Below are 22,802 nucleotides of genomic sequence, written 5' to 3'. Positions count from 1 at the left end.
AGTACTAAGTACATGTACTGAACTAGAGAACTATTAATCACCAATAGATAACTATTGTCTTAACAATTTCACTGAGTTATCACCTTGTTTCAAGTACAGAGTTCTGGCCCATAACACAAGAAGAAATAGACAGCACAACTATAATAATGGGAGATCTCAACCTTGCTTTCCAAACCACAAAATAAAGAAGTTAAAGAGGTAAATAGAATATTAGAAAAGTTAGGTATGATAGATCTTTAGAGAAAATTGAATGGAGATAGAAAGGAGTGCACTTTCTTCTTGGCAGTTCATGAAACCTATGTAAAAATTGACCATGTATTAGGACAAAGACCTCAAAATCAAATGCAGAATAACAGAAATAGTCGATGCATTTTTTTTCAGATCATGATGCAATAAAAATTACATTCAATATAAGGCCAGGTGAAAAGACCAAAAAGTAATTAGAAACTAAATAATTTCATCCTAAAGAACGAGTGGGTGAAATAGCAAATCATAGACATAGTCAATAATTTCATCCAAGAGAATGACAATAATGAGACAACATACCAAAATTTGTGGGATGCAGCCATAGCAGTAATAAGGGGAAATTTTGTATCTCTAGGTGTTTACTTGCATAAAATAGAGAAAGAGAAGCTCAGTGAATTGTTCTTGCAATCAAAAAAGCTAGAAGAAGAAAAAAATTTTAAAAACCTCCCATCAAATACCAAACTTGAAATTCTAAAAATAAAGCAAAACTACAAAATACTTTCCACACAAATAACATCAGATCTAAGCAATTGGGAAAATATAAAGTGATCTTGGATAAGTTGAGCAAATATAATAAAGATGACATTACTCCCTAAACTAATCTATTTATTTAGTGCTATATCAATCAAATTCCCAAGAAACTATTTTACTGAACCAGAAAAAATAACAGTGAAATCCATATGGAAGAACAAAAAGTCAAGAATTTCAAAACAATTAGTGAAGAGAAAAGCAAATCAAGATGGCCTAGTTGTATCAAACATAAAACTATATTATAAAGCAGTGGTCATCAAAACCATTTGGTACTGGCTAAAAAACAGAGAAGTTGATCAGTGGAATAGGTTATTCAATGACTATAGCAATCTAGTATTTGATAAATCCAAAGGCCCCAGGTTTGGGGATAAAAATTCACTATTTGACAAAAATTACTGGGAAAATTGGAAACTAGTATGGCAGAAAGTAGGCATAGACCCATATCTAACACCACATATCAAGATAAGATCGAAATGGGTTCATGATCTAGACATAAAGAATGATATTATAAACAAATTAGAAGAACATAGGATAGTTTACTTCTCAGATTTGTGGAGGAAAGAGGAATTTGTGACCAAAGAAGAGCTAAAGATCATTATTGATCACAAAATAGATAATTTTGATTATATTAAGTTAAAAAGGTTTTATAGAAACAAAACTAATACAGACAAGATTAGAAGGGAAGCAATAAACTGGGAAAACATTTTTACATCCAAAGGATCTGATAAAGGCCTCATTTTCCAAAATAAATAGAGAATTGACTCAGGTTTATAATAGTTCAAGCCATTCTCCAATTGATAAATGGCCAAATGATAGGCAATTTTCAAATGAACAGACAATTTTTAGGTGAAGAAATTGAAAGTATTTGTAGTCACTACTGATCAGAGAAATGCAAGTTAAAACAACTCTGAGATACCACTACACACCTGTCCAATTGGGTAAGATGACAGGAAAAGATAATGACAAATGTTGGAGGGGATGTGGGAAAACTGGGATGCTGATACATTGTTGGTGGAACTGTGAGAGCAGTTTGGAACTATGCTCAAAAAGTTATCAAACTGTGAATAACCTTTGATCCAGCAGTGTTTCTACTGCGATTATATCCCAAAGAGATCTTTTCTTTTATTATTTATTTATTTATTTACAAGGCATGTGCATGGGGAATTTTTCCAATATTGACCCTTGCAAAACCTTTTGTTCCAAATTTTCCCCTCCTTCCCCCTACTCCCTCCTCTAACTGGCAGGTAGCCCAATACATGTTAAATATGTTTAAATACAGTTAAAGCCAATATATGTATACATATTTATACAGTTATCTTATTGCACAAGAAAAATCAGATCAAGAAGGAAGGAAAAGAAAAACTGAGAAAGAAAACAAAGTAAATAACAACAGAAAGAGTGAGAATGCTATGTGGTGGTCCACACTCGGTTCCCACAGTTTTCTGTCTGGTATAGATGGTTCTCTTCATCACTGAACAAGTGGAACTAGTTTGAATCATCTCATTGTTGACTAGAGCCACGTCCATCAGAATTGATCATCTTATAGTCTTGTTTTTGCCGTGTATAATGATCTCCTGGTTCTGCTCATTTCATTTAGCATCAGTTCATGTAGATCTCTCCACACCTTTCTAAAATCATCCTGCTGGTCATTTCTTACAAAACAATAATATTCTATATCATTCATATACCATAATTTATTCAGCCATTCTCCAATTGATGGGCATCCACTCAGTTTCCAGTTTCTTGCCACTACAAAAAGAGCTGCCACAAACATTTTTGTACACATAGGTCCCTTTCCCTCCTTTAAGATCTCTTTAGAATATAAGCCCAGTAGTAACACTGTTGGATTAAAGGGTATGCACAGTTTGATAACTTTTGGAGTAGTTCCAAATTGCTCTCCAGAATGGTCGGATTTATTCACAGTTCTACCAACAATGTATCAGTGTCCCACTTTTCCCTCATCACCTCCAACATCTGTCATTAACTTTTCTTGTCACCTTGGCCAATCCAACAGGTGTGTAGTGGTATCTCAGAGTTGTCTTAATTTGCATTTCTCTTATCAATAGTGATTTTGAGGCACCTTTTCATGTGACTACATAAAGTTTCATTTTTTTTCATCTGAAAATTGACTTTATCAATTTTAATGAACTTTATCAACTTTTACCATTTATCAGTTGGAGAATGGTTTGAACTATTATAAATTTGAGTCAATTCTCTATATATTTTAGAAATAAGACCTTTATCAGATCCCCAAAGAGATTTAAAGGAGGCAAAGGGACTCATGTGTGCAAAAATATTTGTGGCAGCCCTCTTTGTAGCAGCAAGAAACTGGAAACTGAATGGATACCCATCAATTGGAGAAGGCTGAATAAATTATGGTATAGGAATGCTATGGAATACTAATGTTCTGTAAGAAACGCCCAGCGGGATGATTTCAGAGAGCCTTGGAGAGACCTGCATGAACTGATGCTAAGTGAAATGAGCAGAACTAGGAGATCATTATACACGGCAACAAGAAGACTATACGACAATCAATTCTGATGGATGTGGCTCTCGTCAACAATGAGATTATTCAAACCAGTTCCACTTGTTCAGTGATGAAGAGAACCATATACACCCAAAGAGAGGACTGTGGGAGCTGAGTGTGGACCACAACAAAGCATTCTCACTCTTTCTGTTGTTATTTGCTTGTATTTTGTTTTTGTTTTTTTCTCAGTTTTTCTTTTTCTTCCTTCTTGATATGATTTTTCTTGTGCAGAAAGATAACTATATAAATATGTATACATATATTGGCTTTAACATGTATTTCAACATATTTAACATGTATTGGGCTACCTGTTAGTTAGGGGAGGGAGTAGGGGGAAGGAGGGGAAAATATGGAACAAAAGGTTTTGCAAGGGTCAATGTTGGAAAAATTACCCATGCATATGCTTTGCAAATAAAAAAAGCTTTAATTTAAAAAAAAAAGAAGAAGAAGAATTATCAATGATCTCTCAATTGTCAAACCTAATGGTCCTCTTTTTTTCAGTCCTCTTCTTATCCATCTGTTTACTTCATTTAATTCAGTTGACTACATCTCTTCCTAGATATTCTCTTGTTTCTGGGCTTTCAGGACATGATTCTTTCCTGATTTTCCTCCCTGTTTTTAATCTAATTTTTCTTTCCTGGTCCATTACTCATGACTATGAGTATTACCCAAGGCTCTCTTCCCTCTTTATTCTTACATGATTTCATCTGCTCTCATGAGATTGTCATCTTCATGCTGATTGTTCACAAATGCATACATTCAGTCTCTGTCTCTTCCTTGGACTTCAATACTTTGTCACTAATTAACATTTCAATATCTAAAAGTCAGTATATCCAAAATAGGACTCAGCATCTTTCCCCTCCAAATTCACTCCTTTTCTAGACTTTCCTGTTTTTATAGAAGCTATCACTCTCAAGTTTGTCAGGTTTGTAACCTCAAATCTATACTCTTCCTTCGTTTCACACATCCTTTCAGTTGCCAAATCTTGGTACTTTTTCTCTTACATCTCTTACATTTGATTCTTCTTTATTCATACAATTACCATCCTAATTCAGGCCCATAGTGGTCTGTTTTCTTCAAGGGACTCCTCTTTCTAGAATGCCTTTGCCAAAGGGATTTTCATTAAGCAGAAATCTGACTGTTGGCTCTTCTACTAAATAAACTCCCAATAGTTCCCAATTGCCTGTAGGTTAAAATATAAACTCCTTTGTTTAGCTTTCAGAGCCCTTCATAACTTTGTCCCCAACCTATTTTATTAATCTCATTAAATATTACTTGTCCTCCTGTTCTTTGCAGTGTACCCAAACCAGTCTTTTTTTCTGTTCCTTACTTATAACACACCATTGTTATGGGCCAGAACTTGAAACAAGGTGCTAAGTCACTGGAATTGATAGAGACAATGATTATGTACTTAGTACTTATTAGAGTTCACACATTTAAGAGAGCTCCCACAAGCCCATAGAAGCTTACTCTCGGAGGCGGAGTCAGATTCATTCCATTTTCTACCTTTGTGCTGGCTGGAAGCTGAAGGACAAACCTTTGGATTCAGAGTCATTAAAAGAGAGCTCTTGGAACCAAGGAGAGAGATAGGTCTCTATTAAAGCTAACCAGGCCCCAGGAAAAGATTCAAGACTTTGAAGGAAACAATAAAAGATTTGGATTTTAATTCCTGGCTGAATTTAAGATGATTCTTACACTGAACTGAAAGGAAAGCTGCTCTCCAGAAGCTCCCTAAGAAACATGCACCCAGAGAACAATACACATTAGAGAAGAACACTACACACCATCTCCCATCTTGATGCTTTTATACTCCTGAACTACATACTTAGAAGGTACTCCTTACTCACCTCTACCCTATAGAATTCCTGTCTTTTTTCCAAGTGCTTCTCAAGGACTACATTCTACATGAAGCCTTTCCTGAGCTCTTCAATTGTTAGTGACCCCCCCCCTTCTCAAATTACCTTTATTCTGTTCATAGTCAGTTCTATTATTATGTAACTTATATGTTCTTAAAAATCAATATGCTATAAAAAAATCAGACACAAAATAAAAATTATAATGCTTTTGGAGATAAAATGGGGATAAGACAGAACACTCAAAAACTTTATCAGTGATATTAAAAAAGATATGAAACTAATAAAAATGGTAGCATAGTTTTATAAATGCTAAATGGTAAAGAAATACGTAAATATAATAATAAATAATGATGATGTCTATAGTTTCAAGCTACTGCTTGACCTGTACTCCTTTCACAAAGTATCTGGATGGGCAAAGCCTAGTTGTTTGGGGCATGAATGCTTTGATTCTCCAGCAGAGCATTGGCCATGGTGGAAGGTAGTCTAGAGAGAAGAGATAGACCAGCCTTTCTTTACCCACAACTCTTATTGCACCAGAAGATATACAATAAATATAGCATTTTACCTTGAAAAAGACCCAACATTTACTTGAAAAAGTGCACATTAGGTTTGCATTCTGTGAGTTATTGTGAAATAGTACAGTTTTTCATATTCTCTCACTATTTCTTACAGACAAAATCTCATATAAGCAAATACAACATCCTTGTTATACTCAAATCTTTTCTTTGATATTTCAATCACAATGGAACAAAATTTTCATTTTCAAAGTAAGTATTATAATAGAATTGACTGTACTTAATTTCTCTGGGTCTTAAGGATGAATTTTGCAGTTTTTAAAATGAAAGAGCCAGAATAAATGAATTCCAGAGATCTTTCCAGTTTAACTTCTCTGATCTTCACATAGTATTTAGTTAGCTGACTTGATCTAAGGGTAACCTTAAATAGATTATAGTTAATAATGAAGGGTAGAACAAGTGATTTTTTTTGTGGAGATTTTTTTTTTTTTTTTTTTTTTGAGAAATAGAAGGGTTTATAATAGCAGTTCAGGGTCAGGTCATTACATTTAGAGATTATGATCCAGTTGGGGAAGTAAACATATATGCAAATAAGTATAATATGAACTATAATGTCAGTATGTAAGAAGAATACAAAGCAATGTCCTCCTAACTACCCTCCTTAAAGATAGGGACTGAGTTTTAGATTTCTTTTGGTACCTAACATTGTGTATACACACAATTGGAACTTAATAAATCATCGTCAAATGAATGACCATTATCCTTCTGAACACTAAATTCCAGAAAGACAATCCCAACAAAAACAAAGCCCCAACTACTAGATGTTCATTTAGATAATAAGACTTACTTATAATGATAGTAATGCTATCTAACATTAATATTTTACAAAGTACTTTATACCCATGATCTCATTTGATTTTCATAAAAAGATGGTGAAGATTATTTCCATTTTACACAAAAGAATATTAAATTTTAATGACAAAAAGGACAATAAATATCAGTATGTCAAAGGACTGCAGATTTACAGCAAGAAGAGACCTTAAAAGTCATCTTGTCCAACTCTTTTATAAAAGAGGAAACTGAGGCCCTAAAACTTACTTAAGACTTTATGTAAGGCCACACAAAGTGTCAGAAGCTGGATTTGAGTTTACTTTTTTTTAGCTCTAAATTATATGTCCATTCCATTGCACCATCTGCTCTCTAGTTTTAGGAAGCAGAGTCCAAAGCCAGTGTTATTCTCACTATAGTATATTAAAGAAGCTAAGACCGAGGAACTGGATAATGACTTGCCCATGTTTACACCATGTTGGTGGTGGAACCAGGACTTAGATTCAGGTTTCCTGACTTGTAATCCAATCTAATATCCAGCTTCTTATATCTATGCACTTATTGACATTTACTTATTGACATATTATTGACAGTTTAATTTAGACTGCCTCTAAGCTCCACTTCTGTAACTTGTTTAAAAGAAGGAGTACCTTATAAGCTAGTATTTCCAATCCCCCACAATTACTGCCAACAGACCCATTTAATAATGATTGGACTAGAGCCCTTGGGAGCTCAGCAAAGCAAGTTAAACATTAATATGGGAATGGTTTATTTTAAAATTTTGATTCCTTCACTCTTTTGAAGAAAATTCTGTCACTAACAATAGTATGCTGTTGTCTCTTCAGAAATTTCAAAGTTCTATTGGCTAAAAGGAAAAGACAAAAAAAATCTTATTCATGTGTGTTGGGATGGGAGGCATGAGATAGGGACGTGAGTTAAAGAATAATTACACATAATTTCTGCCCTAGATGGACCTGAGAGGCTGAGTCTCCTGAAGATACCAAATGAAATTGGAAAGAAAAGCTGATATGTCAGATGATGAAATCAGGGTCAAAAAAGATTTTGACAAGCTAGAAATATGAGCCAAATCTAATAAGATGGAATTTAAAAAGAATTAATGTACAATTCTTCCAGCCGCCTATGTCTGCTTTCTGAGGGGCAACTTACCTAAATGCCTAGAGGATAATCTTTCTGTTATACCACAGATTCTACAATTGGCTTTTTAAAAAATCTTAATGGGTGAGATGTAGCTGGACAGTAGTTCTAGAAGGGGAAGAAACCTGAGATCTTAGTGGACTGCAAACTCAACATGAATCAGCAATGTAACTAGGGAGCAGAGTGAGTTAATGTACTCTTAGGTTACATTAATAGGATTGTGTCCAGACTGGAAGAGTTACTCCAGACATTATGCTATCTGTCATCTACCCTGATCAGACAAAATCTGGTGTGTCTTGCCCATTTTGGGCCTCTATGTCTTACAAAAACACATTAGTAAAATAATGTCCAAAAGAGGTTAAGTAGAGTTGGGAGGGAAGTATTTAAAATGATACTGCAGAAGAATTTCACATTTCACACAAAGAAGACATAAGAGGATTTAATTGTTATCAATATTTAAAGAGCTGTCATAAGGAAAAGATTTTAAATTTTGTTATTTTAGAAGCAAAAGTAAGGCATGAAGTGGACAATAGAAATTACAGGGAGGCATATGTAGTTATCAGAAAACTTTATAACAATCACAACTGTCTCTATCACTAGATAGTCAAGCAAAGGCTAACTAGGTTCTATAAGAGATGTTTATAGAGGATATTTCTATTTGAAACAGATTTGAAGAGGCAGTACATTATAATGAAAAGAGTTCTGGTTTTGGTGTCAAGAAAACCTTAGTTTTAGATTTCTCCTCCAGTACTTTGTGACTGTGAGCAAGTCATTTTACTTCTGAGCTCCATTTCTTCCCTTTTTAGCTGGCAATAATGATATCTACATTACCTACACAATGGATTTGTAGTAAGAAACAAATTAAATTTGTAAAGTGCTTTGCTCCCCCCCCCCCCTTAAGGGACTATATAAATTTTAATATTTGTTATCTCATCTTTTTTAATATAGTCATGAAGCATTACTATTCTGCTAGTATTTTTCTATAATTCTGCAGACTTGTACAAGTGGTTTAAATAATTGCCTTTTGCAATTGCATAGTCAAAGGGGAAGGAGGAAGGGAATAAGTATATAGAACCTCTTATGTGCCAAGTACATGTACTTTCCAAATCATCTCCAAATTGATTCTCATAAGAACCCTCCAAAGAAGACGCTGCTATTATCTTTATTTTAAATTGAGAAAACTGAAATAAATAGGGTTATGTGACTTGACTTGAGGTCACAGAGCTATTAAGTGTCTGATGTCAGATTTGAATTCAGGTCTTTATGACTCCAGACTCAAGGCTCTATTCATTTATACCAATTAGAAATCTAGGGGGAAAAATAGTATTAGACTCTGTTTCTCTTAGTTTTACTGAGAATGTCTTTTGGATCAGTATAGTTTATTTGCTGAATTTTCAAGAATATTTTAGAGTTTGCATTTAAATTAGTAGACAGTTTATTCACCAGTAAGTTTCTCATACAAATAAAATCACTTGGTAGTACAGTGGATATAGCCCTGGACCTCGAATCAGAAAAACCTTAGTCTGAATCTGGCTTCAGATACTTTATGATCCAGAGCAAATCATTTAAGCTGTGTTTGCCTCAGTAAACTGTAAAATGAGGTTAATAAAAGACCCATCTTATAAGGTTGTTGTGAGAATCAAATAAGAAAAGATTTATAGAGTGCTTAGCATAGTGCCTGGCACATAGTAGGTGCTTAAATAAATGTGTATTCCCTCCTTACCTCTTTGTAACAGAGATTTGTTGCCCATTACTTTACAAAGGATAGTAAGTTTCAGGTAAAGATAGGTAGCCTGATCATGTCTTTTTAGCTATCCAGTAGATGTTAAATTTTTGCATTCTACAGTGATATGTTGCATAGTCTCTACCCTTCTTTTCTACCACAGTTCCTGTGGACATCACCATAAAAAACCTATTGGTTTTATTCTTGTGTCTATTCAGAAATAAATCATTTGTGATTACTTTCAGAAAATACACTGTTGTTACTATTTACTATTATCTTGTGAAGTGGGGAGTCTGTGCTCCAAATGTATTTCTGTAGATTTTTAACTTGTCATGCCCTTTTTTTTTTTTTTTTTTCCTATAACAGCCTTGGGATATTGACCCCTCAGTTTCATTAACATTGTACAGCTTTTTGTTTAGATATCTTTTAGGTCTACTTTCATCCAATTTGCTATTCCAAAAGTATATGTTAAGAATGGTATTATATAGGTGTTAATTGCTCTAAATGTGTTCTTCCTACTAAGCTGTGACTTCAAGATACTAGTCAAATGCTTAATATATGTGGCCATATCTTTTTCCTTGATGACCTAATTCTCAGTACATTTTTCTGGAAAAATACAGATGTTTGGAAATATTACTTTGATCCATTCATTTAATTTCAATCCAAATTCAAACACAAATTTGACACATATGAAGAGTTTTATAATTGTTGAATCCAAATGATATTTTTAATATCTTTCGTTAAAGTTTCTACCAGATGAAGAAGCTACTATTTGTTGTGTTTTTCAGTCAATAAGAGCCATATACTTTTATGCTAACCATTTATATCAAGTGATTGAAACTATTTTTTAGTGCAACTTCCTCTTTGATTTGAAGGCTTTTCTCAGTTCAAACATAATGATAATGAATTTAAAGCTATACAAAGCAGGTTTAAACTCTATCCCAGAAAAAAAATGCCCCATTTTATCTTAATTGGTTTTTTGTTGTTGTTTTACTTTATAATGGTGTGCTTTAAATAGACAACAGTATTCCATGTGGACATCAGATGTCCTAGTATTCTCACTAGGCTTGGATCTATTTTACATATTTGCAGTACATGACTAAACATTGAGTATGGAATTTAATCAAAGGTTTTGCACTAATCAGTATTGGTAGTAATCAAATCTATAATGAATTCCTTTGAATTTTTTGGAATACCATTTTTCCCTACTTTGTAAATATGTATTTCTAATTTGTGTTTAGGGGGAGTATTTGTTTTAGTAATAAAGGCTGTGAAAAAATTATTTAAGAAGAATAAGATGAATAAAATTTTATATGATGCTTTAAGTTTTATAAAACTTTAAACATTTTATCTCATTTGATTTTCACAAGAAGGTTATTATACTCTTATTAGGTGTTCATTACCTTCTTATTTATAAATAAGAAAACCGAGCCTGAGAAAAGTTAAGAGACTTGTCCAAGGTCACAAAACTAATAAGTGACTTGGGCAGGATTCTATCACTGACTCCCAAATCAGGGTTTTGGCCATGAGCTTCCTCATAAATATGCAGCTATACCATTGACCTTTATTTGGAGGAATCAATATTATTCTTATCATTTGTAGTAAATACATAGGCCTTTTGCTAAGGAAAGTAGGATTATATTAGAGAAGGAGCTTTCTTAAAAACTCTTGCGGCAGTGGAGCCAAAATGGGGGAGAGTGGACAAAACATTGCCTGAGTTCTCCCCAGCTTTTCTCAGAATCAACGCTAAATTAAGTCTCTGAATGGATTTTGGAGTGACTGAAGCCACAAACATTTGGAGTGTAATAATTTTGCAGGTGTAACTTGGAAGGACTTCAGGAGAGGTCTATGTAATTGGCCCATCACAGGTGTAGTACTGGGTGTGGGGAGGCCCAGCACAGGAAATATAGTGGGAGACGTTGAACCAAAGCATTGGCTACTGTGTGGTGGATCAGCAGGCCAACTGTGACACCTCCAACACAACCACAGAAGGCAAATTGTGAGCCCCCAAACCCTGGCAGAACAGGCCAGCCCAATACAGCAGGGGAGACAGGAAGTCAGTGAGAACCTCTTGGCCCCCTGCAAAAGAAGTTTGAGACAATTTCCCCTGTGCCTTAAGAACTTAACTTTTAAAAATGAGCAGAAAATCAAAAAGAGCCCAAACCCAGAAGAGGACAGCAAAGGCAAAATGTTTTCAAGTAAAGCCTCAAACAGGGATATAAACTGGTCTCAAGATCAAAATGCTCTCTTGGAAGAACTCAAAAAGAATCTTAAAAGAAAAATAGAAGAACAATAAGGAAAAGAAATGAGAGCTATTCAGGAGAATTTTGAAAGTTTTGGGGGAAAAGTCAGGCTTGGAAAAGGAGTTAACAGAAATTGACTAAAGAAAACAACAACTTAACAAATAAATGACGACCAAAACCATTTGGTATTGGATAAGAAATAGACAACTTGATCAGTGGCATAGGTTAGGTTCACAGGGCAAGATAGTGAATAAAAATAGCAATCTAGTGTTTGACAAACTCAAAGATCCCAAATTTTGAGATAAGAATTCATTATTTGACAAAAACTGCTGGGAAAACTAGAAATTAGTATGGCAGAAACTAGGCATGGACCCACATTTAACACCACATACTAAGATTATATCAAAATGGGTCCAAGATTTAGGCATAAAGAACGAAATCATAAATAAATTTGAAGAACATGGGATGATTTACCTCTCAGACTTGTGGAGGAGGAAGGAGTTTGTGTCCAAGGGAGAACTAGAGACCATTATTGATCACAAAATAGAAAATTTTGATTACACCAAATTAAAAAGTTTCTGCACAAACAAAACTAATGCAAACAAGATTAGAAGGGAAGTAACAAATTGGGAAAACATTTTCACAGTTAAAGGTTCTGATAAAGGCCTCATCTCCAAAATATACAGAGAATTGACTTTAATTTATAAGAAATCAAGCATTCTCCAATTGATAAATGGTCAAAGGATATGAACAGACAATTTTCAGATGATGAAATTAAAACTATTTCCACTCATGTGAAAGAGTGTTCCAAATCACTATTGATCAGAGAAATGCAAATTAAGACAACTCTGAGTTATCATTACACACCTGTCAGATTGGCTAAGATGACAGGAACAAATAACGATGAATGTTGGAGCGGCTGTGGGAAAACTGGGACACTGATGCATTGTTGGTGGAGTTGTGAAAGAATCTAGCCATTCTGGAGAGCAATCTGGAATTATGCCCAAAAAGTTATCAAAATGTGCCTACCCTTTGACCCAGCCATACCACTACTGGGCTTATACCAAGGAAATACTAAAGAAGGGAAAGGGACCTGTATGTGCCAAAATGTTTGTGGCAGCCCTTTTCATAGTGGCTAGAAGCTGGAAGATGAATGGATGTCCATCAATTGGAGAATGGTTGGGTAAATTATGGTATATGAATGTTATGGAATATTATTGTTCTGTAACAAATGACCAACAGGAGAAATACAGAGAGGCTTGGAGAGACTTACATCAACTGATGCTAAGTGAAACAAGCAGAACCAGAAGATCATTATACACTTCAACAGTGATACTGTACGAGGATGTATTCTGATGGAAGTGGATATCTTCAACATAGAGAAGAGCTAATCCAATTCCAATTGATTAATGATGGACAGAATCAGCTACATCCAGAAAAGGAACACTGGGAAATGAGTGTAAACTGTTATTTTTACCTTCTGAATCCAATTCTTCCTGTGCAACAAGAAATTCGGTTCTACACACATATATTGTATCTAGAATATATTGTAATATATTTAACATGTATAAGACTGCCTGCCATCTGGGGGAGGGGGTTGAGGGAGGAAGGGAAAAAAATCTGAATAGAAGCAAGTGCAAGGGATAATGTTGTAAAAAATTACCCATGCATATGTACTGTCAAAAAAAAAAGTTATAATTATAAAAGAAAATAAAAATTAAATAAACAAACAAACAAAAAAAACAAATAAATGACAAAATGGGAAAAAAGAAAACAACTACTTAAAATATAATAAGCCAAATGGAGGGGATAAAAGCCTACTGAACAAAACAACGCCTTTAAAAGTGTAGTTGAAAATAAAAATAAAAGTGCAGTTGGCCAGGGATAGCTAGATGGCACAGTGGGTAGAGCACTGGCTCTGGAGTCAGGAGGACCTGAGTTCAAATTTGGCCTTAGTTAATACTTACTAGTTCTGTGAAACTGATCAAATCACAATCCCAATTGCCTACCCCCTCCCCCCCAAAAAAGCACAATTGACCAAATGCAAAAGGAATTTAAAAAGCTAACTGAAGAAACAATTCATTTATAATTAGAATTGAACAAATGGAAATGACTCAACGAGACATTAAAAATCAGTCAAAAAATTTTTAATGAAAAAATGGAAGAAAATGTAAAATATCTCATTGGAAAAAACAATTAACCTGGAAAATAAATCAAGGAGAGATAATCAAAGAATTATTGGACTACCTGAAAATCATGATCAAATAAAGAGCCTGAATAACATCTTTCAAGGAATCATCAAGGAAGATTTCCCTGATATCTTAGAACTAGAGGATAAAATGATCATTGAAAGTATCCATTGGGGATGTCCATCAATTGGAGAATGGTTGGGTAAATTGTGGTATATGAAGGTTATGGAATATTATTGCTCTGTAAGAAATGACCAGCAGGAGGAATACAGAGAGGCTTGGAGAGACTTACTTACATCAACTGATGCTGAGTGAAATGAGCAGAACCAGAAGATCACTGTACACTTCAACAACAATACTGTATGAAGATGTATTCTGATGGAAGTGGAAATCTTCAACATAAAGAAGAGCCAACTCACTTCCAGTTGATCAATGATGGACAGAAATAACTACACCCAGAGAAGGAACACTGGGAAGCGAATGTAAATTGTTAGCACTACTGTCTATTTACCCAGGTTACTTATACCTTCTGAAGCTAATAATTAATGTGCAACAAGAAAACGGGATTTACACACATATATTGTATCTAGGTTATATTGTAACACATGTAAAATGTATGGGATTGCCTGCCGTCGGGGGGAGGGAGTGGAGGGAGGGAGGGGATAATTTGGAAAAATGAATAAAAAAATAAAAATAAATAAATAAATAAAATTTTTAAAAAAAAAAAAAAAAAGAAAGTATCCATTGGTCACCATCTGAAAGAGACCTAAAAGTGAAAACTCCATGTAATATTGTAGCTAAGTTCCAGAATTATCAGATAAAGGAGAAAATACTCCAAGCTTCCAGAAACAAACAATTTAAATCTTGAGGAACTATAATCAGGATTACTCAGGACCTTGCAGCTTCCACGTTAAAGATCAAAGATCTAGAATATCACATTATGGAAAGCAAAGGAACTTGGATTACACCCAAGAATCAACTACCAAGCAAAACTGAACATTATCTTTCAGGGGGAGGGAAAATGAATTCAATGAAACAGGAGATTTTCAGTCATTTCATCTGAACAGAAAAATTGATCTTCAAGTATAAAACTCAAGAAAAGCATAAAAAGGTAAACAATAAAGGGGAAATAGGCAGGACTATGTTTTTTAAAGGCCTAATAATTTCTTGCACCATTATTTAAGTATTTACTTAGGTATGTTGCTTTCCATTTTTTAAGAGAAAGTAGAGTTTGTCACTTCACTTGATATAATATTCTCTATTTCATTATAATAATGTTTTCTATTTGATCCAGTTCACTTCTTGCAGCCAAAAAGAAAAATAGAATTTCACATCTTTCTTTTAGGGTTTCTCCCTGGCCTCTGTAGCCTCTGTAATAAAAGTTTTTATTGATTTTGAATTATTTATTTTGTTCTATGCAAGTTTTAACTCTTTGTATATCTAATCTTTTGACTTTATTTCCAGTTGCCTATTAAATTACTCTACAATTTCTGATATAATTTTGCTTTCTGGATCCCATATCATGTTTCCTTTTTTATTTACATTTGGGCAGTTTAGTGTATAAAATTTTTATTCTAAAAATCAACTAGATATTTATGTAATCTTCTACTGCCTTTCTATAGAATTTCACTAAATCTCTAAAGTTATTTCTCACATGATCATGTTTAGTATGTATCAACATTCCTTTATTTCTGTGGTTTTCAACATGAATGAATTGATGAATAAAAAATAATAATACCCACCGTAGTTCTAATTGAGGATATGGATAGAAAAAGCAAGACGTTATACCTTCATTCAAGGTGCTCATAAGCTAATTGAGGGAGATAACACATAAAAGAAAACTCAGTTATAGGGTGGGTGCTATTGTTAGACAGATATAGGTGCCAGAGGATCACTGGGTTAAGATCGGTACGCTAAATGACAGTGTTGAACGGAGTCTAGAAAGTCTTGGAGCAAGGCAGATAATAAGACTAGTAGGACTTGAATATGTGGTTGCAGGACAGTTAGAAAAACCTGCTGATCTTCTATCTCATTGGAGGGATGGTGATTCCCATTTCATCCGTTGACCGTGAGCAGTCAAGCAGCTCAAATAGATTCTAGATGTCCCATACTGGGAGAAGGAATGAGAAGAGTGTCCCTTATGATAAAAGATCTCACTACTAGGCCATGAAGAATGAGTTGTGGGATCATTTGATCTTAGGAGAAAGGAAAGGGAAGGCTGGAACAATTCCATGTTATCACAGTAATAGTATGTGTGATAATGCTTTGATACTTTGTGTCAAATACTGAGAGAATATATTTATTTATTATGCTTATAGCAGATAACCAGCTTTTTATATAGTTAATCTACTAGTTGGATCATGATGTCAAACTCAAAACTAACTTTTGGAATTCCAGTTTAAGTAGGCCTATCTCATTTAAAAACAATTTTTTTTTTAATTAAAGCTTTTTATTTACAAAACATATGCATGATTTTTCAACATTGATCCTTGCAAAACTTTGTGTTCCAATTTTTCTCTCCCTTTTCCTCATCCCCTCCCCTAGAGAACAAGTAATCTAATATATGTTAAATATGGTGAAAATACATGTTAAATTCAATATATGCATACATATTTATACAGTTATCTTGTTGCACAAGAAAAAAAATGAGAAAGAAAATAAAATGTAAGCAAACAACAACAAAAAGAATGAAAATGCTATGTTGTGATCCACACTCAGTTCCCACCGTCCTCTCTTGGTGTGGTTGGCTCTCTTCATCACAAGGTCATTGTAACTGGCCTCAGTCATCTCATTGTTGAAAAGAGCCACAAACGTCAGAATTGATCATCATATGATCTTGTTGAGATAATTATCTCCTAGTTCTGCTTATTTCACTTAGTATTAGTTCATGTAAGTCTCTCTAAGCCTCTCTGAAATCATCTTGTTGGGCCTATCTCTTTTTTTTTAAGTGATTTGCAACATTAGCAATATTTTGACACTTATTATTATATTTAATTTCAAGAGTTTGCTATAAGTAATCTCAGGTTCTTCAACTTTTCCTTCAGATTTTCGTAGTTCCTTTACTTCAGTGGTCCTCAAACTTTTTAAATAGGGGACAGTTAACTGTCCCTGACTGTGGGAGGGCCAGACTACAGTAAAAACAAAACCTCACACTCTGTCTCCCCCCTCAGCCCATTTGCCATAACCTGGCGGGCCACATAAATGTCCTCAGTGGGCCGCATCTGGCCTGTGGGCTGTAGTTTGAGAACCCGTGCTTTCCTTCATTTCGTGACATCTAATCTAGTCATAAAGGTAAGTTTGTTTTCTTTTTTTAACAATTGTTCTTCACTGGTCAGTAATACAATGCTATGGAGTTAAGATTATCATGAATAAAAAGCTGTATGAAGCTCTTTCGTATAATTAGTGAAATTTGTTCATTGATATTTTAGTACATTTCAAGCAATTCCTCTCTATTTTAATGCCATATACTAGTCACTTGATCAGCAAGATGGAGGATTAGACATTTTTTTTCCAATCCTTACAACCTCTCACACTTCTCTAAAATAGTAATTATGCACCAAGTGATTAAGTAGTTTCAAGTGTCTTTGTAGTCTAGGACACCAAGAAACTTAACAAAATAAGAAACAAAAAATGATGAACAGCAGAAAATGCTAATCTTTAATCACTAACTTCCTCACTCAGCATTCCCTTTTTCCCAAGTGCCACATTTTGCCAAAGCTGCACAGTCCTACCCAAGAGCTTGTGTCCATATTGGCAAATCTCACTAAAGAAACATAAGAGAGAACAACTAATCAGGAATGCAAATGTATAGAAATAAAACAATCTTAAGAGAAGCAAAAAGAAATAATGTTAAAAGAACATAAGATTTCCACATAAGCAAAATATACTTAGATAAGGCCTGAGAAAAGACATCATATTTGGCAGTTAAGAGAACATTGGGGCAAGGCAGATGGGGGAGAGAAGCTAAGTGGCAGACTGGATAGCATACTGCCCCTGGATTAGGAAGACCAGAGTTCAAATCTGGCCTCAGACACTTGAGGGTTATTAGCTTTGTGACCATGGGCAATTTCTGAGACAGAGACAGCCCATTGGTAACATTGAAAGAATCATTTCAATTGGGTGATGAGATTGGAAGCCAGATGGAAAAGGGTTGAGAAGTACTGAGGGAAGTGGAAGCATTGAGTATAAATAGTTTTTTCCTAAGATTTGGGGGAAGGAAATTGAATTTTTGCTTGTTTTAAAGATTGGAGAAACTTGAGCGTATTTGAGGGCAATATAAAAGAAACCAATAAATAAGGACCTGCAATCTCATTTTATCATCATGAAATCTTATTTTCTCCTGAGAAAGAATTGTCTTTGTTGGAAATATCTCCAGGCCTGCTACTTAATGCACAAATGATCTTAATTCATTTAAATTCTCTGACCCTTGGTTTCTTTAACTGTTTAATGAACCGGGTCAGATCAATAAGAATTTAAGTTCTTTGAGTGCAGTTCTGTTTTTTGCCTTTCTTTGTATCCCTAACATATAGCATAATATCTGGCAGAAAGTAAGCACTTAATAAATGCTTGTTGACTGACTTCAATTTCTTCCACCTCCAACATTCTATGTGCTTAGGTCCCTTCTAACATTCTACAATACTATGAAATATGTAGACTCTACCCACTCTTGGTGATACCTTTGATCTTTCATAAAATCACTAAGAAATTGTTAGTCATGGTGGATTTTTGATCAAAGTTTTAATCAACTTGACTTATTTCTTTATTGATAGGTTTCTTCATTGAAGAGCAGACTAAAGAAGGTTTCTACCACAACTGGGGATGGTGTCGCTAGAGCCTTTCTAAAGGCACAGGCTGCTTTTTTCGGAAGTTACAGGAATGCATTGAAGATTGAACCTGTAAGTAGCTTCTTGACATAATTTGTATCTTCATGTTCAATCATGATTAAAAGATTTGCTTGTGATATGGGTTATGGGAAATTTCCTGACCCTTGAATAAAGATAGGAATTAAGTTTGCCATTTTCTGAGCCCTTTTCAGAGCTTTCTGCCACTTTGGTTCTCTGATGGATGTATGATTCCTCTGATGCGGGGACTCCTTCCCCTTGTGCACACTACAACCCTCCCATAACCTTTCTCTTCATGTTTTTCTAGAAATCCTCTATCTTAGATACCTCTGATGCATGGGAAAACTTCCTTTCATTCTTTTAGGATCTTCTAGAATTGAGTGGAGCTTCACTGTCTCTTTCTTTTCCTTATATGACCTGCTCTTTTATTCCATGTCCCACTATAAGTTGTCAGTCATCATTCCATTTCCTTTTATATCATTTGTATTGTTAATTTTTCCAGACTGTGGTGTGCCATTAACAGGAGACTGCTATTGTTTCAGCAAAGGGCTTTTTTTTGACGTTAGCTTTTTTGAGATTTGAGATCGTTGAAGACACACTGCATTTCCCCATTACAACCCAGACTGGCTTCTTTCTCCTATTGAGTTCTATACCTGATTTATTATCCATTATCATTGCCTTTTCAGGATACAAATATTAAGTACAAATTTATTGTTTCTTAAGCAATTCCAATTCTACCATATTTATTTACTAAGCTTTTTCCTTGTTTGTGTAGAATATTGTGTAAGGAATTAGGGAAGATCCAAAAGTACTTATAACTAGTACCAAACTATATATATAAAGTTGGGGTCTCCCCTTGAAGAAATTACAATTTAGCTTGGGGAGAAAGATAAGAAATTACCACCTTACTTCCTTAACTGATTTCTGATAAAATACTATTTTTATTGAAACAACATTTTAAAGGACAAATTCCATGATAGGAATTTTTAAAAATATATTCAACCAACATTATGTGTTAAGTGCTAGAATTAACAAGAAAGAACATTAGTCCTACTTTTAAGATGCTTAAATTCTAATAAGGGATAAGAACACACATAACTGTAATACAAAGAACAGTGAAGTAATTGCAAAAGAATCCTGATCCATGTGTTCTGGCACATCTGAGACTAGAGAGATCCTTTTTATTGTGGGGCTAGAAGATTTTGGGAAAGCTATCTTGGGCCCTAAAAGAAGTGAAAGATTAAAGTGAAATAATGTTACAAAGTTAAATTGTAGTCACACTGTGGGAGACTTAGAAGTCAGGCTAGCAGTGATAAAAAGTGACAACAAAGTCACGCATGCTGATCAGAGCTGATTAGGAAACTTCTTATTGTCCCTGAAATGAAACCATCTGTGTTCATCTAAGTAAAAGACAAACCATGGAGTCTCCATTGCTGATTGTTTTACCTGCTGTCTAGGAAGTAGACAGCTACCAATCAACCAGATGACTCAGGGGCCATTCTAGTGGCCACTTTGTTTTTAGAGATGAAGTGTTTACTTTGGACTTACAACTAACTAATAAGCATGCCTTGTCTTGCCAGTCAGAAGCTAAAGTTAACCATTGGGGTTTCTGAATTACCCCATCACAGCAACACAGCTTTAAAAATTTTAACTTTGAAGGGAAAATAGGCAGTTCAGTGAACCAGGACTGAAAGACTCATGGTTGCCCTCAAAACTTCCACTTTTACAGAGGATTTGGGTTTTAATCTTATCTCCATCTATCATTGCTTTACAATCATATATCCAGTCCAGTGCCTTGGTAGTTTATAGCTGGAATCATTTAGATAAGGGCACTATAGTTGTTAATTTTTTGATATTACTCAGTCCATTTACTGTAGACAAGGAAAAAGGCCAATGGGCTCTCTTTGTTCTGAGGTAAGTTTGAACTTAATCATTTGGTATGTCACTGTGCCTGTGAATTCTACCATATTGTATTTTTACATGGCATGTCCTAAAATCCGCTTTTGCTCTGACATTTTGTATTTTATTAATTTTGTTCTGAAATTTTCTCTCCCCCACAATAGTCAGTGAGTTGTGTGGACTTATAAATGTATAGACTTTGTATGAATATGTATTGGCAAAAACAAACAAATGCTATCCTATCCAAAGACTTGTATGTTTCTTCATTCTGGTAGAGGGGAGGGCATTTCCAAATGAGTGTGCATTGTCTACTTATGGGTACTCAGGGGAACATCAGGTGTGAAACCCAGAAAAATGTAAGTACAGCCAACTTCTTTCTTCTCCATACAAATGACAAATCTAAACCCTCCTGGCAGCCCAATGTGGGGTGAAAAAAAAAAAACCCCTTTATCCATGTCAAGCGGTTGCCCAGACTTCCGTTCATTTATTTGGGCCTTTTTTGCTCTCTGACACGCCTCCTGCTTGTTGCCAGGCAACCCTTGGAGTAGCAGCATGTGTGCAGCACTGACGGGTATAAGAGATTAACTAGTTAAGAGTGGGGGGTTTTTTATGGCTGGAAAGGACAGGAAGAGAAAGTAATTTAATTGTTCATCTGCAAATCATGTTCCTTAAGTTTTGAAGACAGAACTGTGAGAGATCTAAATGTTGGGGAGTGAAAAGTTGAGGGGACAATAAGTTTTTTTGAATTTTCCTGAAATTTCCCAAATTCTAGAGAGAAGCTGAAAGAGAAACTTTCTGGCTTTACCTCCTTTGTATTAGTAATTATAGATCACATTTTGTATAACACTTCATCATTTAGAAAGTACTTTTCACAGCAACAATCTAGTAAGCTAGGAAATTGCAAATTTTAGTAAATCCATTTTGTAGATTCAAAAATAAAGGCAATCATCCTTCATTTGCTCTTCAAATACTTCTAAGTTCTTGAATACTTAACTCATATATCATGATGCCTGTCAATATCATGAGATCTAAATAAAACTAACCCATCTTTTTGAAGCAAATTTCACAGCATAAATGTTTTCAATTGTAATAATAAACTCATTCAATCTTAAATTGTATAAGAAGATAAATGATGTAGAAGAGAGGTGACACTGAGTCAGAAGAGCCTCCCACAGTTACTGCATGTAGAGTCTTAGGAAAGTCACTGAACAATTCTCATCCTTAGTTTACTTATATGTAAAATGAGCTAATAATAACATCTACTTAACAGGGTTGTTGGGAGGATTAAGTGAGATAATATCTTTTAAGTATTTTGGAAACCTTAAAATTGCATATAAATAAATAAATTGATGCTGATGATGATGTGACAATGGCAATGATGACAGTGATATGGAAGAGACTTTACAACACAGAATATTAGACCTAGAAAGAGCTTTAAAAATAGAAATTATTTTAATGTAGAATGCTGGTGTTAAAATGGGCTTAAGAACATAAGATATTAGGGGAAAAAATGTAAAGTGAGTTGGAATGTTAGATGTTAAACCAAGTCCAATCCTGTTTGAAGCATAAATATGTTTTATAATATCCTCTAGAAAAAAATATCTAATTTCTATCTGACCTCCTTCAATAATAGGAAACTCATTCGTCAGTGTTCCCTTACTTCTCACTTGCTTCACAAACCTTTGCAATATGGCTTGCAACTGTATTACCCAACTGAAAAATCACTCTTTTCAAAGTTAGAACAATTGCGTAATTGACAAATTTGATAATCTTTTCTCAGGCCTTATTGTTCTTGACCACTTTGCAGAATTAGACACTCTCCAGCACCCTTTCCTTATAGATAGACATTCTTCTGTGGGTTTTTATTGGTTCTTTTATACCTTTTCCTCATTTCTCAGTGTCCTTTGTTGTTTCATCATCCATATTTCATCCCCTTAATTGTAGGTAAACAGCATAACTCCTTTTTTTAACCTACTTTCTTAGTGACTTCATCAAGTCTCATATGTTTAATTATCATCCCTATGAAGATGATTTCCAGATCTTTACTATATCACCAACCTCTCTAATGAGCACTGAGCCTACCTCAAAGACAGTTTTGTTTCAGTCATCCATGATTATCTCCCGTTCATCAAGTCCAAAGCAAAACTCATTTTCCTTCTCAATGTTCTACTCCCCTTCTCAGCGTTCAAGTTTTTGTTAAAGGGCATCATGATTGTTCCAGTCCTGTAGGCTCCTGCCTCAGAATCATC

At 34.6% G+C, this 22,802-nt stretch overlaps 1 protein-coding gene across 6 annotated transcripts in view; it reads left to right on the top strand.

Annotated features, from left to right (window-relative positions):
* Positions 1–22,802, top strand: part of DENND1A (DENN domain containing 1A) — a 701,497-nt gene that overhangs the window by 490,256 nt on the left and 188,439 nt on the right. For all 6 annotated transcript variants that reach the window (XM_074293045.1, XM_074293044.1, XM_074293042.1 and 3 more), the window contains one exon: positions 18,583–18,708. In XM_074293045.1, coding sequence (XP_074149146.1) covers positions 18,583–18,708 — 126 coding nt within the window. The remainder of the gene's footprint in view (positions 1–18,582; positions 18,709–22,802) is intronic.

The sequence above is a fragment of the Sminthopsis crassicaudata genome, chromosome 2 (assembly GCF_048593235.1).
Source record: "Sminthopsis crassicaudata isolate SCR6 chromosome 2, ASM4859323v1, whole genome shotgun sequence".
Lineage (NCBI taxonomy): Eukaryota > Metazoa > Chordata > Mammalia > Dasyuromorphia > Dasyuridae > Sminthopsis > Sminthopsis crassicaudata.
This window is presented reverse-complemented; position numbering and strand designations above follow the sequence as displayed.